This window comes from Pleurodeles waltl, chromosome 5 (genome assembly GCF_031143425.1).
Source record: "Pleurodeles waltl isolate 20211129_DDA chromosome 5, aPleWal1.hap1.20221129, whole genome shotgun sequence".
Lineage (NCBI taxonomy): Eukaryota > Metazoa > Chordata > Amphibia > Caudata > Salamandridae > Pleurodeles > Pleurodeles waltl.
The window spans coordinates 838,405,586-838,425,026 of NC_090444.1; the positions used below are offsets into that span (position 1 = coordinate 838,405,586).

General features: G+C 43.5%; 1 protein-coding gene across 7 annotated transcripts in view; it reads left to right on the top strand.

Annotated features, from left to right (window-relative positions):
* VIT (vitrin) overlaps positions 1-19,441 on the top strand; it is a 1,755,407-nt gene that overhangs the window by 375,496 nt on the left and 1,360,470 nt on the right. For all 7 annotated transcript variants that reach the window (XM_069234891.1, XM_069234890.1, XM_069234889.1 and 4 more), the window contains one exon: positions 3,943-4,099. In XM_069234891.1, the coding sequence (XP_069090992.1) occupies positions 3,943-4,099 (157 nt within the window). The remainder of the gene's footprint in view (positions 1-3,942; positions 4,100-19,441) is intronic.

Sequence of the window (19,441 nt, forward strand, 5' to 3'; positions counted from 1 at the left end):
TTCTGCCCTCCTGGGGTCCAGCCAGGCTTGGCCCAGGAAGGCAGAATAAAGGACTTCCTCAGAGAGAGGGTGTTACACCCTCTTCCTTTGGAAAAAGGTGATAAGGCAGGGGAGGAGTAGCCTCCCCCAGCCTCTGGAAATGCTTTCATGGGCACAGATGGTGCCCATTTCTGCATAAGCCAGTCTACACCGGTTCAGGGACCCCTCAGCCCTGCTCTGGCGCGAAACTGGACAAAGGAAAGGGGAGTGACCACTCCCCTGACCTGCACCTCCCCTGGGAGGTGCCCAAAGCTCCTCCAGTGTGTTCCAGACCTCTGTCATCTTGGAAACAGAGGTGCTGCTGGCACACCGGACTGATCTGAGTGGCCAGGGCCAGCAGGTGACGTCAGAGACTCCTTCTGATAGGCTTCTTCAGGTGTTGCTAGCCTATCCTCTCTCCTAAGTACCCAAACCCTCTTTTCTGGCTATTTAGGGTCTCTGCTTTGGGGAATTCCTTAGATAACGAATGCAAGAGCTCATCAGAGTTCCTCTGCATCTCTCTCTTCACCTTCTGCCAAGGAATCGACTGCTGACCGCGCTGGAAGCCTGCAAAACTGCAACAAAGTAGCGAAGACGACTACTGCAACACTGTAACGCTGATCCTGCCGCCTTCTCGACTGTTTTCCTGGTGGTGCATGCTGTGGGGGTAGTCTGCCTCCTCTCTGCACTAGAAGCTCCGAAGAAATCTCCCGTGGGTCGACAGAATCGTCCCCCTGCTACCGCAGGCACCAAAGAACTGCATCACCAGTCCTCTGGGTCTCCTCTCAGCACGACGAGCGAGGTCCCTTGAACTCAGCAACTCTGTCCAAGTGACTCCCACAGTCCAGTGACTCTTCAGTCCAAGTTTGGTGGAGGTAAGTCCTTGCCTCCCCACGCTAGACTGCATTGCTGGGAACCACGTTTTTTGCAGCTACTCTGGCTCCTGTGCACTGTTCCAGGATTTCCTTTGTGCACAGCCAAGCCTGGGTCCACGGCACTCTACCCTGCATTGCACGACCTCCTGAGTTGTCCTCCGGCGGCGTGGGACTCTCTTGTGCAACTTCGGGTGAGCACCATTTCACGCCACTTTGTAGTGCCTGTTCCAGCACTTATGCGGGTGCTGCGTGCTTCTGAGCTGGCTCCTTGTCTTGCTGGATTCTCCCTCTGTCCCCTCAAGCAATTGGTGACATCCTGGTCCCCCCTGGACCACAGCAGCATCCAAAAATCCAACCGCAAGCTTTGCAGCTAGCAAGGCTTGTTTACGGTCTTTCCGCAGGAAACCACTTCTGCACGACTCTTCACGACGTGCGACATCCATCCTGCAAAGGGGAAGTTTCTAGCCCTTTTCGTTCTTGCAGAATCCTCAGCTTCTACTGTCCAGTAGCAGCTTCTTTGCACCCACAGCTGGCATTTCCTGGGCATCTGCCCACTCTCGACTTGATCGTGACTTTTGGATTTGGTCCCCTTGTTCCACAGGTACCCTCGTCTGGAAATCCATCATTGTTGCATTGCTGGTTTTGGTCTTTCCTGCAGAATTCCCCTATCACGACTTCTGTGCTCTTTGGGGAACTTTAGTGCACTTTGCACTCACTTTTCAGGGTCTTGGGAGGGCTATTTTTCTAACCCTCACTGTTTTCTTACAGTCCCAGCGACCCTCTACAAGGTGACATAGGTTTGGGGTCCATTTGTGGTTCGCATTCCACTTTTGGAGTATATGGTTTGTGTTGCCCCTATCCCTATGTGCCCCCATTGCATCCTATTGTAACTATACATTGTTTGCACTGTTTTCTATTGCTATACTACATATTTTTGGTATTGTGTACATATATCTTGTGTATATTTGCTATCCTCATACTGAGGGTACTCACTGAGATACTTTGGCATATTGTCATAAAAATAAAGTACCTTTATTTTTAGTATATCTGTGTATTGTGTTTTCTTATGATATTGTGCAAGTGACACTAGTGGTACTGTAGGAGCTTCACTTGTCTCCTAGTTCAGCCTAAGCTGCTCTGCTAATCTACCATTATCTATCAGCCTAAGCTGCTAGACACCCTATACACTAATAAGGGATACCTGGGCCTGGTGCAAGGTGTAAGTACCCCTTGGTACTCACTACAAGCCAGTCCAGCCTCCTACAATTAACCAATTCACTACTTGGCTCAATTTTGAAAGCAATTATTATATGTCCTAAGTAGTCAACTTCATCAACATTAAATCTGCGTTTCTTGATTAGTAGAGTCAGACGACACTCTCTCACTCTTCTGATTACCTCACCTCACACATTCGTTGACCTTGTGGTCCCAAACAGTGTAACAACAAGGATGTTTTTCTTTCAGCACTCAAGGACGGTCACACACTCTAGCATAATATGCAAAAAAAAAATTCATTTCAATGGGGGTTGGCCAGGACTCATCAGACAAAATGGAGGAGTTGTCATGCTCTGGATTGTACCGTCAACAATATGAATCACTTCTGTGAATATTATAATTAACACACCTGCAAACCAAAGAAGTAGTTAATAGGCACGACACTTGCAACAGTGAGTTACAACTTGCAACTCTCAAATACATTTCCTGATTAACTGTAAGCTAATCACACAAAAATAAAACTTTGAATAAAAAGAAACAATAAACACTGTGAGCAGTATGTCCGAAATTAAATGAAACTCGCGGACGAAAACCGAAAAGTCTTTCAACCTCTATGAGAATGGAAAGAAAAGGAAGATTTGATGAAGACTACAAAGTCTTTTAACCTGTAAGACAGTGAAAAGAAGAGGAAGAGCACAGACTCTGCACTGCCTCAGCCTTTCTTAACTGAAGAAAAAATTAAGTCCAGGGTATAACCGAGTTATCACGCTCTTGAACAAAGAAGTTTGGGTAGATTTATAAATTGTGTGACATATCTGAAACGCCAGATATCCAGGGTGATAAGAAAGCTTTAATGGATTCAGGCATCACAAAGGGTATTGACATCAATGTGCGTGCATACGTTACATTTGAAACTTCAAGTAATCTGAATTCCACAGGTACATGGATGGCACTACTCATTCATATACACAGTATTTGTAAGGAACTTAGTTATCGTCACTGCACATACGTTCTTTCTCATGCACTACACAAGTATAAATAGTGTCATAGAGCTGTAAGACAGTAGCTAGTGAAATGCACAGTAAAAGTAGACCACACTGAGATGGCTTGTGGAAGGCCAAGGAGCTGAGGGTTGTAACATGTGGCACACTAGATATCCCAGTATACAGTTAACAGTGATTTGTTCAAAGGAGCATGCATAGCTGTGGTGGGATAATGATTTTTCTCTTCAAGGTGGTGAAATAACAGCCCCCATGCCTGCTCCAACCCTCTCGTCTCTTTGAATCCTCTCCCACTTTCCAATGCTAATACAGACTTCCTTGGATACCAAGGTTCCATAGAACTTCATTGTGCACACATTCCATAATGAAGGAGATACCACATGAATGTAGCCTGCCTACCTTTATGACCTCCTCACATGCCCTGTGAGAAAATCAATGTGCTTTGAGACTCAGTTACAGAGTTCTCAATCATGTACTTGGTAAACATGCACCCACAATCAGAACTTATCCAGACAGCTAAGGTGATTTAGTTCACAGTGTGCATCTACAAAAGAGTCATTATTTTTTTTTAAAGGTACAGAAAAAGAACATTGGGGAAAAAGCAAATAATTATAGAGATTACAAGATAAAGTAAAACATGTGACATATTAACAGGGACTGTATTGATGACATGGATTACCTTAAGGATTGTTGAAAACCCAGCATGAAGAAAATTGCAACCTTCATAACAAAATTCAAACCATACAAGATTTTGCCACTCAATAATGAATACGCTGAGGTTGTACACTTCTATTTAATAACCAAGCTTTTAATATGTGTCTTCATATTTTCAGATATGCCTCATATTGATTGCGATATTAAAGCTGGAAAGATAATGGATGTTGAATTCTTGGCAAAATGTCCAGCTGGTTGCCAGGAAAGCAAGTACCGTGTATACGGATCAGATATTTATGCTTCTTTTTCCAGTGTATGCAGTGCGGCGATTCACAGGTTGGGACATTTCAAATTTGGTTAAAATTGATTATCATAATAAAAAAAGCTTAAAGTCTTTATGCTAGAAAAAAAAGTGAATATTCAATTTTGTATATTGTCTGTTGTCATACAAAGCAGAATGTGTACATTATATTGTAACCTCTTAATTCTAACGGGACCGGTCACAGCAGTGTCAGATCTCATTTAGTGGTCACACAGCAGATAGGCACTACTGGGTCCCTATTTTGGTGGATGACGTTGCTTGTCACTGGTGTCCTGGGGTCTATCCTACAATGACTCTGCAAACTGGACAGATTACATCCTTTCTGCACTAACTTCTCAGGATAATAGGGGTCCCCAGTCAAAGGCTCCTCAGGGTACTCTTATGGACTACAAGTGCTTAAAACTCAACAGTAAACAAAAAGACACAATTGCCTGTGATCCAGCTCAGTGCTTATCAGTTAGATAAAATAACGTACTTTAATCTCACAGCAAAGGTAAATACTACACAGGTCAAGAGAGGTTTCAGGTACAGAATTGTATGCTCATCCATGTTCTTCAGAGAGGTACTACACCATTTCATGTGCCCTTACCCACTATAGGAGTTAGCTAATATCTCTAGTCCTGTGACGTGGAATGGGTATTTTTATTATTTAGATGCAGGTTCAGTTCACTCTGGATTACTCAACTGGCTATATGTATAAATCTGTTCAATGGCTTTTGCTGACTTCAGTTAATCGGAGCAAAAGTCTTTGGTTCATGCATAGATTTTTCTACATTCTAAGGTTCTTGTTATATTCACAATTAGACCCCAGTTTTGCCTGCTCAATGGAGAAGCATATCTGGTTGTGCTGGTGGTGCATTCTGCTTAACTGTAGCTGTGACTTGGCTCAACTGTAGCTGTGACTTGGCTCATGTGGGCCATGGTGGTAGCCGTTAAGTACATTAGCCAATGTGCTAGATCAGAGTAGCAGGCCTGCACTGTCGGTGTTCTTCTTTGGCAGTGGTGACCTTCCACACCAGATGCAGATGAGCACTCAGCCATAGCAAATGCAACCTCTGGGCGAGATCTATAGAAGTTGTGCATTTTAAACTTTTGCAATCACTAGACCAGTCAGGGCTTTGGCATAGCCAGTGATTAGGGATCGCCAGCTCTGGCACAAGCTCCAGTCTGTCTGGCACTTGCTAAATGTTGAAGGATTGTATTGTAAAAGTATTTATATAGCGCCCACTACCCCTGATGAGGTGTTCAAGCGCTTTTCAGCGAGTAGCACGCTACTCTGAAACCCAAGAGGAATTAGTGGTGGATTAGTATAGGGAAATATGAGTACAGTTTTAGTATTATTATGAGTTAATTTGAGCAGAGGATATGTGAGTTTGTTAGTTGGATTGGCTAGTGTAATGGAGGTATAGAGGAGGGAAGAATCCAGAAGTGTTAATTGGGAGTTTATAGTAATAGGGTGAGGCTTGGGATGAGTAAAGGAGAGATAGAGGGGGGAAGAGTCTGTGGAAAGGGTTAGGGAAATCATAGTAGCAGGAGGGGTTTTGGATGAGCCAAAGGTGAGATAAATGAGAGAGAATTTAGAGGGTTGTTAGGGAGTTCATGGTAGTAAACTGAGGCTTGGGTGAGCCACAAGTGGAAGAGGAAGGAAGAGCTTAGGCAGGGTTATTTTGGAGATGAAAGTAGTAGAATGGGTTTGGGATGAGTCAGAGTGGGGATGGAGGATAGATTGATAGCGACGTGACATATGGTGATGGGTAGACAAAGTAAAGCTTACAAGAGAGTACATTTATATTGTTTTTATGTTTTTAAAATAATTCTATTCACATATATATACAGTTTTAATCATTATTTTAATTTCTTTAATTTCTTTATTCATTATTATTATTTTTATATTTTTTACTTTAATATACTTATCATTTGAATTGTATTTATAGATTTCATTTTGTTTAATTTTATTCAATTTTTCTCTAGTACATTAGAACTAGAGTAATAAATAAATAGATATGTAAATACAAAGTAAGGGAATATGTGTTCAAGGAATGTGATAATGGGTATAATATGTGGAGAAATGTAGTATTATATACAACAGACTTTCAAGATTTGTAATATTTGAAGTCAATACATAAGTGTACTTATCTAGGAGCTACTATGCAATAACCTATAAACATGTAAAGCATAGAATAACATACACATGTATATGTATATACACACAAACACACACACATACACATGCATACACACATATATATATATATATATATATATATATATATATATATATATATAAAACAATACATACATATTTAACTGTGAGTAAATAAACATTTGCTAAACAGGTTTAAAGAGTATGTCAGTAATTTATTGTTATGACATAGTAGCTATACATATTTCCTAAAGAACTATACATATCTAGAATATACACATAATCAGATTAAAAATATTTATCCACACAGGCATATGCAGTCCATTGCTGTTTGAGTATGGTGGTCATGAAGGAAAGAGCCAAGTCTTGAGTAGTCTTCTGACGGAAAGATAGTTATCCGTGGATCTTATATTTAGGGGTGATGAATTCCACAGTTTGGCTGCATGAAAGGGGAAGAATGTACCACCTACAGTCTTTTTCTTGTAGTGTGGTGTTCTAAGGCAGGGTGCCAATCTTGAGCGGAGGTTTCTTTGTTGAACGTATTTGATTATTTTGTTTCTGATAAAAAAGCAGTCCTGTTCCATGAATAGCTTTGTGGGTGATACAAAGCAGCTTGAAGGTGGATCGTCTGGCTGTAGGAGGCTGGACTGGCTTGTAGTGAGTACCAAGGGGTACTTGCACCTTGCACCAGGCCCAGTTATCCCTTATTAGTGTATAGGGTGTCTAGCAGCTTAGGCTGATAGATAATGGTAGCTTAGCAGAGCAGCTTAGGCTGAACTAGGAGACGTGTGAAGCTACTACAGTACCACTTAGTGTCATATGCACAATATCATAAGAAAACACAATACACAGTTATACTAAAAATAAAGGTACTTTATTTTTATGACAATATGCCAAAGTATCTTAGAGTGTACCCTCAGTGAGAGGATAGGAAATATACACAAGATATATATACACGATAGCAAAAATATGCAGTATAGTCTTAGAAAACAGTGCAAACAATGTATAGTTACAATAGGATGCAATGGGGAAACATAGGGATAGGGGCAACACAAACCATATACTCCAAAAGTGGAATGCGAACCACGAATGGACCCCAAACCTATGTGACCTTGTAGAGGGTCGCTGGGACTATTAGAAAATAGTGAGAGTTAGAAAAATAACCCTCCCCAAGACCCTGAAAAGTGAGTGCAAAGTGCACTAAAGTTCCCCTAAGGACAAAGAAGTCGTGTTAGAGGAATAATGCAGGAAAGACACAAACCAACAATGCAACATCTGTGGATTTCCAATCTAGGGTACCTGTGGAACAAGGGGACCAAGTCCAAAAGTCACAAGCAAGTCGGAGATGGGCAAATGCCCAGGAAATGCCAGCTGCGGGTGCAAAGAAGCTTCTACTGGACAGAAGAAGCTGAGGTTTCTGCAGGAACGAAAAGGGCTAGAGACTTCCCCTTTGGTGGACAGATCCCGCTCGCCGTGGAGAGTCGTGCAGAAGTGTTTTCCTGCCGAAAGAACGCCAACAAGCCTTGCTAGCTGCAAATCTTGCAGTTAGCGTTTTTGGAAACTGCTGTGGCCCTGGAGGGACCAGGAGGTCGCAAATTGGACCAGGAGAGAGAGGGGACGTCGATCAAGACAAGGAGCCCTCTCAGCAGCCGGTAGCTCCCGGAGAAGTGCCAGAAACAGGCACTACGAGGATGCGTGAAATGGTGCTCACCCGAAGTTACACAAAGGAGTCCCACGTCGCCGGAGACCAACTTAGAAAGTCATGCAATGCAGGTTAGAGTGCCGTGGACCCAGGCTTGGCTGTGCACAAAGGATTTCTGCCGGAAGGCCACAGGGGCCGGAGTAGCTGCAAAAGTCGCAGTTCCCAGCAATGCAGCCCAGCGAGGTGAGGCAAGGACTTACCTCCACCAAACTTGGACTGAAGAGTTACTGGACTGTGGGGGTCACTTGGACAGAGTCGCTGGATTCGAGGGACCTCGCTCGTCGTGCTGAGAGGAGACCCAAGGGACCGGTAATGCAGCTTTTTGGTGCCTGCGGTTGCAGGGGGAAGATTCCGTCGACCCACGGGAGATTTCTTCGGAGCTTCTGGTGCAGAGAGGAGGCAGACTACCCCCACAGCATGCACAAGCAGGAAAACAGTCGAGAAGGCGGCAGGATCAGCGTTACAGAGTTGCAGTAGTCGTCTTTGCTACTATGTTGCAGGTTTGCAGGCTTCCAGCGCGGTCAGCAGTCGATTCCTTGGCAGAAGGTGAAGAGAGAGATGCAGAGGAACTCGGATGAGCTCTTGCATTCGTTATCTAAAGTTTCCCCAGAGACAGAGACCCTAAATAGCCAGAAAAGAGGGTTTGGCTACCTAGGAGAGAGGATAGGCTACTAACACCTGAAGGAGCCTATCACAAGGAGTCTCTGACGTCACCTGGTGGCACTGGCCACTCAGAGCAGTCCAGTGTGCCAGCAGCACCTCTGTTTCCAAGATGGCAGAGGTCTGGAGCACACTGGAGGAGCTCTGGACACCTCCCAGGGGAGGTGCAGGTCAGGGGAGTGGTCACTCCCCTTTCCTTTGTCCAGTTTCGCGCCAGAGCAGGGCTAAGGGGTCCCCTGAACCGGTGTAGACTGGCTTATGCAGAATTGGGCACATCTGTGCCCAACAAAGCATTTCCAGAGGCTGGGGGAGGCTACTCCTCCCCTGCCTTCACACCATTTTCCAAAGGGAGAGGGTGTAACACCCTCTCTCAGAGGAAGTTCTTTGTTCTGCCATCCTGGGCCAGGCCTGGCTGGACCCCAGGAGGGCAGATGCCTGTCTGAGGGGTTGGCAGCAGCTGCAGTGAAACCCCAGGAAGGGCAGTTTGGCAGTACCAGGGTCTGTGCTACAGACCACTGGGATCATGGGATTGTGCCAACTATGCCAGGATGGCATAGAGGGGGCAATTCCATGATCATAGACATGTTACATGGCCATATTCGGAGTTACCATTGTGAAGCTACATATAGGTAGTGACCTATATGTAGTGCACGCGTGTAATGGTGTCCCCGCACTCACAAAGTTCAGGGAATTGGCTCTGAACAATGTGGGGGCACCTTGGCTAGTGCCAGGGTGCCCTCACACTAAGTAACTTTGCACCTAACCTTTACCAGGTAAAGGTTAGACATATAGGTGACTTATAAGTTACTTAAGTGCAGTGTAAAATGGCTGTGAAATAACGTGGACGTTATTTCACTCAGGCTGCAGTGGCAGGCCTGTGTAAGAATTGTCAGAGCTCCCTATGGGTGGCAAAAGAAATGCTGCAGCCCATAGGGATCTCCTGGAACCCCAATACCCTGGGTACCTCAGTACCATATACTAGGGAATTATAAGGGTGTTCCAGTAAGCCAATGTGAATTGGTAAAATTGGTCACTAGCCTGTTAGTGACAATTTGGAAAGAAATGAGAGAGCATAACCACTGAGGTTCTGATTAGCAGAGCCTCAGTGAGACAGTTAGGCACTACACAGGGAACACACACATATAGGCCACAAATTTATGAGCACTGGGGTCCTGACTAGCAGGTTCCCAGTGACACATAACAAACATACTGAAAACATAGGGTTTTCACTATGAGCACTGGGCCCTGGCTAGCAGGATCCCAGTGAGACAGTGAAAACACCCTGACATACACTCACAAACAGGCCAAAAGTGGGGGTAACAAGGCTAGAAAGAGGCTACTTTCTCACACTGGCAATGGGTAACCAGTGTAGTGCTCTCAAGGCAGGGGCGCGATGCAGGCTTGTGGCTTTACATGTAATAGTAGCCTAACTGCGGATTTCTGAATTTGTTCTAGTTTTTTCATAATAGAAAGAGATGATCCATGGTAGAGGCCATTGGCATAATCCAGTTTGGGTAGTACAAGAGAGATGGTAGACTGCACCTAGTGTGGAAATCTGAGGTGTGGGAAGATGCGTTGTAGAGTATTCAAGGTGATGAAGCTTGTTTGTGCTAATTTGTCCAATTGGGCATTCATTGTGTCGGTGCTTAGCTATTGAAAGGGTTGGCACAGTTCAAACAGAAAGTGCTTGGGAGATTCTGAAGCACCTCACAACATGGATTGTTTCTGGCTTTGATCCCTTTCTCATTCAGCTTCTTTTGGGTGTTCTTCATACAATAAATGCAGTGTGCTTCTCATCATGGACAATCCCTCCTCTTGCAAGGCCAGGCAGTCCCGCTTCCCTCTTCCAGCAGACAGGCAGGTAGGCTGCCAGGTGCTAGGCATATCTCAGGTCTTCCAGCAAGAATTGCAGATGCCAGACCTGCTCATACAGCATTCCTTCAAGTCCTCTGTGGACCACTGCTTTCTTTGGTCTTCAAGAGCGTATTACTCAACAAAGTGCCGTCGTTTGGGTTTCACTCTTACAGTCATTTTCCAAACAGGGGATGCGTATCCAGTGGCTAAGATTTGGAAACCGGTTTATGTTAGTTCTATTTCAAATGTTGTAGGAGGAGATGCCTGGCTTGTAGTGGGTACCAGAGGTACTTACACCTTGTGCTAGGTCCAGTTATCCCTTATTAGAGTAGAAGAGGTGTTTCTGGCAGCTTAGGCTGATAGAAGGTAGCTATGGCAAAGCAGCTTAGGCTGAACTAGGAGACATGCAAAGCTCCTACTATACCACTTACATCATATGCACAACATCATAAGAAAACACAATTCACAGAGTTACTAAAAAATAAAGGTACTTTATTTTTATGACAATATGCCAAAAGTATCTCAGTGAGTACCCTCAGTAAGAGGATAAGTTATATACACAAGTTATATGTACACAAACCAAAAATATGTAAGTAATAGCAAGAAAAGTAATGCAAACAGTGTAGAATTACAATAGATTGCAAAAGGAGCACATAGGTATAGGGGTAACACAAACCATATACTCCAAAAGTGGAATGCAAACCACGAATGGACCCCAAACCTATGTGAGCTTGTAGAGGGTCGCTGGGACTGTAAGAAAACAGTGAGGGTTAGAAAAATACCCCACCCCAAGATCCTGAAAAGTAGGTGTAAAGTGCACCTACTACCCCCAGAGAGCACAGAAGTCGTGATAGGGGGATTCTGCAGGAAGAACAAACACCAGCAATGCAACAACAGTGGATTTCTGGACCTGAGTACCTGTAAGACAAGGGGACCAAGTCCAATAGTCGTGACAGTGTTGAGAGTGGGCAGGAGCCCAGGAAATGCCAGCTGAGGGTGCAAGGAAGCTGCCACCAGGTGGAAGAAGCTTGGAGTTCTGCAAGAAAGAAGAGGACTAGGGACTTCTCCTTTGGAAGACGGATGTCCCACGTCCCGATGAAGCTTTCAGAGGTGTTCCCACGCAGAAAGACCGCAAGCAAGCCTTGCTAGCTGCAAGGGTCGCGGTAGAGGTTTTTGGGTGCTGCTGTGGCCCGGGAGGGACCAGGATGTCGCCACTTGGAGGAAGTGCCCAGCAACTCAGGGAGCCCTCACAGAAGCAGGCAGGGATCAGGAGCTACCCAAGGGACCTCTAGTTCTACTGTGAAGGATTGGCCACATGATGGAGTTTGATGTTGTCGATGGAGACAAATCTGTTGGCTTTAGAGCTGTCAGCGGTGGTAAGATGATTGTTCTGGTGCCTTGTATTCACAGGGCTGGGACTGGTGCTCTGTGGGATGGACCAAATTCCTTCTTCACAGCAATCTTCTCACAAACCAGATCCCTGACTTAAGGAATCTAGCCTGTAGAAGTTGTTGGTAAATCTCTTATTCCTAAGGTGGCAGCACTGATAGATGAATTATCATCACAAAATTGCTGAAGCTCCTGTAGGACAGTGAGACGTTCATTTATGTCAAAAGGTATATCTGCTCCATCAAACCAGGGCCATCTAGATCTGGGACATATATAGGTATACCAAAGAGAACCTCACAAGGATTGCGTCCTCCCAAGGACCGTCTTGGCAGATTATTCAGTGCTCTTTGGAACCCTTGTAGGTGATGAAGCCAACTGCGGCCTCAACCTAATACTCTAGCTGTTAAGGACTGCTTTAGATCTTGATTCCTCCTCTCCACAACCAAATTTGCCTCAGGATGGTAGGGTGAGGAGAAATGGACCGACAAGACCTGTCCAGGATGTGGCTGTCTTCTACTCCAACAGACCACAAACTGACTGACTCCTATGAACCTCCATGCAAAGTGAATCTATCCACGAGTAATGCCCCGGCTCCTGTATGTGCAGAGACTGCTTCTGGTTAATTCATCGACCTTGATGACTTTTCTTCAACTTCATCTGCACCTACAACTGAAACTGTTTCAAAGACATGTAAGCTGTACATATGGCTTAAAAATAACTATTTAATTTATCCATGGAATTATATGTGAATATTTTTGTCATTGCTTGCCTTTATCTTATGAACTGGTTTCAGGACTGTTTTCTGTCTGTTGATAAATGGTCATTATCTTCCTAAACGCTCTTCTGTCGAGCCAGTAGATAAAGTTTGAACTCAATATTTTACTTCACATAAGGTCCGAAGAGACTTGTCCCTTGTGAATATTTCAGCAGTACTAATTCCAGATGGGATTTTTTGGGATAAAGTTCAATTTGATACTTACGGTCCTACTAACGTTATTCAAATTCCATATGTCTTTAAAATTTCAATGACTGATGTAATAACACCTGGTGTTATTTCTGATGACTGGGATGTTCAAATAGTTGATTCCATGCTTACTGAATTGAAGTATTATACTGTATTTGAAAGTGATGATGTGTATTCCAACACAAAGAATCATGGGGAAATGTTCTGTTATAATAATTGGGGGCATTACTACATGCAGAGAGCAACTAGACACCAACCAGTATTTAATTACACACAGTGGGAACACTGCTCAACTCCACCTTTGGGGAGCCCAAAACATTATTCAGATACATTTGCATATTTTCTTGGCATGACAGAAATGCAGAGTCATACTTTTTCAAGTTACCACCTTCTAAAATTAGGAAGATTTTGCTAATAAACACTAAATTGATCTATTCAGATTCCTTTGTTTCCCGACTTGCAGTGAAGGATACAAATATGATGTCAAAGTGTATGAAGAAAACAAGATTGGCAAATTCAGTGTAGGGAAGCTTTGTTTAGAGCATGCCCTATTCCTGTCCAAATGATCTTTTTAAATGACACAATTCAACAGACATCCTGCCTAGGGCTAGAAACAATGAAGGAAATTAATGCGCCCAGTATCCCCACACCAGCAAAATTCCACAATTGGCAGTCCTTCCTGAACATCACCAAGGATGAACTAGATGCAAATGTTCAGGCCGGTACCTTTAATTCTTCCCTTTCCAGTCCCAGCGGGAGGTCATTGTGGCCAACAGACACAAATGAGTGTCAGGCACTTTTTGTTAATTCCTCCAGGGGTTTCAAGATTAGCAGGCCATACCCTCACTTTGTCTCAGAGCAAACTGTAGTTACCACTTACAGAGTGGGCAAACTGTGCCAATAATGGTTACAGACTAACACCTTAGCGGCAGTTTAAGAACATCTTAACACGCTATCTGAAGATATCAAATTACATGACTTCTTGTTAGGTCTCAGAAAGCCACGCTCAAAAAGATTTATTTGTGCCGTATACAATAAAATCTGGAAGCTTTCTCAAATGGAAGCAGCTGCATGTTTGAGGCAAATAGAAAAAGAGAATTTGGAAAAGGCTTTAGCTGTTGTCGACAATGGCATGAATACTTTGTGATTGACATCATTGAAAATGACATGTCCCTTTTACATCATGGACAAAGTCAACTGCGTTCCATCATGCAGTTAGGTTGGACATTACAGATTCCGAAAAATGGCTGTGTTCCCTGGAAGCACATTCATGGTAGTGACTTGTTTTCTGCTTTTAATATATCCAGGGAACCACAGACAATGGCTGAGAGGGAAGCAAGTTTCACCATGCTTCATATAGAAACATTTGAAAAGTTGCCTTCACCGTTGCAGAAAGTCCATCAACAGTATGGCTTGTACATGGCATTATAAATCTGCCCATTTCTACCTTTCATTTTTCAAAATGCTTGAAATATCTTGCTGTGGGCAGATACAAGTGGCTAGGCAATAGCTATATTAAAAATGAGTGGGAGTTGCCCTTTGAAAATAAGTGCATGAATGGTGAAACAGAAGTCTTTCTCAGCTGAAGCAACTAAGAGATTACTGTTAGTCATTTAATAATCTGCAAACAGGTGTCCCTTCATGGCCTTTGCACTGCCGGGGTCGCAAACTTGGTCGATTTCCTGCATGGTACTCTCGTCCCTTTGATACATCCAGCATTGTATATACTCTCGAAATGGAAGTTATGTGGTCCTGAATGAACAGAGCTGTTACCCTATGAGACCAGGAATTGCCTATGCAATTTCAGTCTCTAAGATTGTAACTTGCTGCGGACATGTTTTATTCTCCCCCACAGAACGGATAAGAGTAGCAGAAACGTGGCCTCACATTGATACTAATAATGTAAATTATGACAAGTTGAGCACACTAAAGGCGCTACTATTTCAGAAACAAGTTGCGCTAACATTTGCTAGAGACGTATGCTCTCCAGATAGCAAGATCATCAGCCGAGATACAATCCTTATTAAATACCAACTTTCCCAAGCTCTTTGGAGAGCCAATAACAAGAATATTCAATGCTTCAAGCACCATGGGGATTGTGCACTTCTTTAGGGCTGCTGGGTCTGGATTCGTGTCTATCTTCCAGACTGTCTTCGAAGTCATTCCTTCAGCCACCCATTCACTTTTTTCAAGTGTGTTTGGTGGCTTTCCTGTGACTTCGGCATTATTTGGCAGGATACTGCTGCTGTTGTTCCTGATGCTCAGTGGTTGTGCCTTCCCAGCTAAACGGAGTGATGGAGCTACTACCATCAGCCCAGCTGTGCCATGCTCACATGGTGCAGTTCTTTGGTGATTAGTCAATGTCATTCCGACCAGTCTTATGGTGTGTGCAACCAGTGGTGTTCCTAATGAGGGTTCTTTCATGGTCGTGCCCCATCAGACTGAGGCTAATGCGCTGCTTTAGGTACTTTGGATGGTGCTGCCCTCATGGGTGATCCTGCGCTTCAGGCTACTGCGCATTATTGCTCTGTGGATCTGTCTGCCAATGCTGTCATTGATTCTAACATTTGAAGATGTGGCTTCATTCCTGGATGCCCTTACTTTCGATGGTTTCGGAGACTTTCTTCAAGATCATGACTATTGTTAGGTGGATATGACCATTGGCCTTATTCTAATAAGTTCAAAAGTTATGCTAAAAATTGCCTTTAACATTGGCCTGCTGTGCTTGTCATGGTCGACATTTTGTCTCTGTGTATGTTTTAACTATTTTTACTCCTTTTTCATTCGATTTTAATAGTGTTTTTATAACTTTCAGTTTGTTTCTAGTCCAGGGCACTTTTAGCTTGCTCCTTCGCTAGCGTCATCATTATGACGTCATACTTGTTCCCGCATTGGGGAAGTTGTAGTGGATCCTATTTAGGTTTAATGGGAAACAGGAGACAGCTAAGCCTTCTGGCTTGCATGCCTGTGACCCGTCACCTAATGACTTTTAACCTACTTAGCTTGCTCTGTCTTAGCCTATTAATTTAATTATTCCTTCCAAAATGGTTGCAATGTTTATAGTTAGGAAGATGTTTTGATTTCACGTTATCAGTGTCATTCTATAACGGCGTCACAATCAGCGTGAAAGACAAGTGATAGACGTAGGTATTCACATCATCTTCTTTACCACTGACGTGTAACAATAACATAATATACTTTTCAGGGAATTGTTAATATAATTGCTGCACCAAGCATTCTTTCTTATCTCTTGTTTGGGAACATATCTGTGTCAGGGGTCCTACAAGATCTATATAAATATACCTCACACAGACAAGGCCATCAGAGGGATTCCTACCAGATGCCATCAATGCTATCTATGCTACACGTCGCTTTAATGCAGACCCACCCTCTATGAAGTCTCATCTAGAGACCTTATTCTAAGGTAACAAGGGTTGGGGGGCTCTTCTCATGGACATGGTATTGGCAGATTCAGTTTACCACACCTAGCTTCCTTTAAATTAGAGATTTGGTTCTCCATGCTAGGGTATTAGGGCCTATTTCTCATCTCATATTTATCGTAAGATGGTGGAGGTCTTTCTGTTCATGACTCTCGTTTTTTACAATTCTGCTACTTGCATTGTTCATTATCCTAATTATTGCAGCCATGCATTTTACAGTAGATTGCAGTCTTGTGAATAAAACCTATTGAAAACGTTACTGCATCTCCTTCATTACCTGTATGTGACTGAGAATTGCTGCTTGTGTGAGAAAAGGGTAATCACCATTAAACCACGACTATCCTTTACACATGGGTAAGGGCTGCTACAAATCACCTTTTACTGTTTATGTTTTTGGTGAGGTACTGCTTGTGAGCCGGGAGGGTTGGGCCGGCAGTTGTGACTTGTTGTAGGATTAGCCTAGTCACCTACAAACAAAAGTGTTGTCATCCTTAAACCAGAAGTCGTGCCTAGAGCAATAGTCCAACTATGGCACTGTACCAAGCCGTCATCAGCTTTTTCGATGTGGTAATCAGGTACAGACCAAAGGGCACGTCAAACCTAGAAACATCCTCACCTCAACAAATTCTGCAGTTTCACCTTTCACCGCTACCATCCACTAAATGGCAGTGCTCTGGAAGAACTACTTTGCAGCTCTCTTCTAAGAAGAACTTCAATGAATTTCTAAGGGTGGTCTTGTCTCTAGCCTCTCTCACTAAATTGTTTAGATCCCCACTTTCCAGCCTTAGGAATGCCGTCAATACACTGCCATTGTCTGGGAAACCTGGATCCACTGTACATCTTGTGCTAGGGTTCTAAGAAGAGGGGAGAAGAGTGCCATATCTCTATAAATATGGTGCTCTCCTGCTCTCTCCTTTAATAAATCTTGGCCCAAGTCTAGGACTTTCTGCTCATGTAAAGTAATACTACCACATATTTGACACACCCAAAGAATATCAGCAGAGAAGTTGGGCACTCACATACAATAAGACGTTTACACAAGAGTAGTCATTGGACCTCACTATCCTTTAACACAGCTAAAATCTCTGTGAAAGTCTGTGGAAAAATTAGAATTGCCTAGGAATCTGGCCAAACATTTCAAATTCCCCTGGTAATTCCTCTTTACTTAGTAGACCCTTACACCCTAATGCAAAATAGGTCAGATTTTCCCCACCTTCTGAGTTACCGGCGCCATGTCATTGGTACATTTGGGGGTTGGAGAAAACTGCAGGTTTTTCAGTCCACTCGTAATGAGGTTCCAGTTTTGCGTTAGTTTGATATATAACTGAAATACAGGTGATAAAATTAGGGTGAAAATGCCTACACTTACTTGTAAAATACACAACATGCAGTTAAAAACTGTAACCTCATATGAATATACAAAATTGATCAATTGTATTTTGATGCATATACACAGCAAACACTTTCTATGGATTTGACTTTTTTTGAGATTGTGTCATTTCAACCAACTGTATGGAGGTACTTAAGGGATCCATTTATAAAGGCCTACCTGGCGAACATGGTATCATCTGTTACATATTTATTTCCATGACTCATCATGGAAACAACACCAACTTTCAGGCAATAACGGGTGTGGACCTGTGAGAGCCTTTTGTCTGAGGACGGGGTAGAAATTGAAGCTCCACATCTAGAGCTGGGACTGTGTTCACCAGATTTGTAAAATGAAGTTAGAGATATACATTTTATCGCTAGTCTAAATAATGAAGACAATTTCTCAGTTGCTTCTGACTGCCTGAATGATCTATGCAGGACCAAACTAAGTTGTTATTTTTAAGATGGGATAAACACATTTGCCACTGCTGTCAAAGTATTGCATATAGTTTGAACATGAGGCAGCTTTACAGGGTAAATTCCTTACTGTGAATAAAAGAAGTCTGTGAGGCAAGTTGCTTTTGAGATGCCGTTTGTCACTGAGAAGAACTACACTGCCCATAAGTAGCCTCATAGTTGCTAGATATATGAAGCCCCCAATATATGGTGACAGCTGGTGCTGGTCCAGTTCGGGTGCTTCTCAATCAATGTGCACCATAATCTTTATTACTTTGGACCCTATTCTTCCTCAATAATACCCCTATCTCATGTACTTACCTCATGATGGGGCCCTCCCTATGAGACAGTGTAGGAGGCTGGACTGGCTTGTAGTGAGTACCAAGGGGTACTTGCACCTTGCACCAGGCCCAGTTATCCCTTATTAGTGTATAGGGTGTCTAGCAGCTTAGGCTGATAGATAATGGTAGCTTAGCAGAGCAGCTTAGGCTGAACTAGGAGACATGTGAAGCTACTACAGTACCACTTAGTGTCATATGCACAATATCATAAGAAAACACAATACACAGTTATACTAAAAATAAAGGTACTTTATTTTTATGACAATATGCCAAAGTATCTTAGAGTGTACCCTCAGTGAGAGGATAGGAAATATACACAAGATATATATACACAATAGCAAAAATATGCAGTATAGTCTTAGAAAACAGTGCAAACAATGTATAGTTACAATAGGATGCAATGGGGAAACATAGGGATAGGGGCAACACAAACCATATACTCCAAAAGTGGAATGTGAACCACGAATGGACCCCAAACCTATGTGACCTTGTAGAGGGTCGCTGGGAATATTAGAAAATAGTGAGAGTTAGAAAAATAACCCTCCCCAAGACCCTGAAAAGTGAGTGCAAAGTGCTCCAAAGTTCCCCTAAGGACAAAATAGTCGTGTTAGAGGGAGAATGCAAGGAAAACACAAATCAGCAATGCAACAACGATGGATTCCTGTCTGAAGGTACCTGTGGAACAAGGGGACCAAGTCCAAAAGTCACAAGCAGCTCGGAGATGGGCAGATGCCCAAGAAATGCCAGCGGTTGGTGCAAAGAAGCTCTTACTAGGCTGAAGAACTGTGAATACTGCAGGAACGACAAGGGCTAGAGACTTCCCCTTTGGAGGATGGATCCCCCACGCCTTGGAGAGTCGTGCAGAAGTGTTTTCCCGCCGGATGGACGCCAACAAGCCTTGCTACACGCAAATCGTGCGTTTGGCGTTTTTGGACGCTGCTGGGGCCCAGGAGGGACCAGGAGGTCGCAAATTGGACCTGCAGAGAGAGGGGACGTCGAGCAAGACAAAGAGCCCTCACTGAAGCAGGTAGCACCC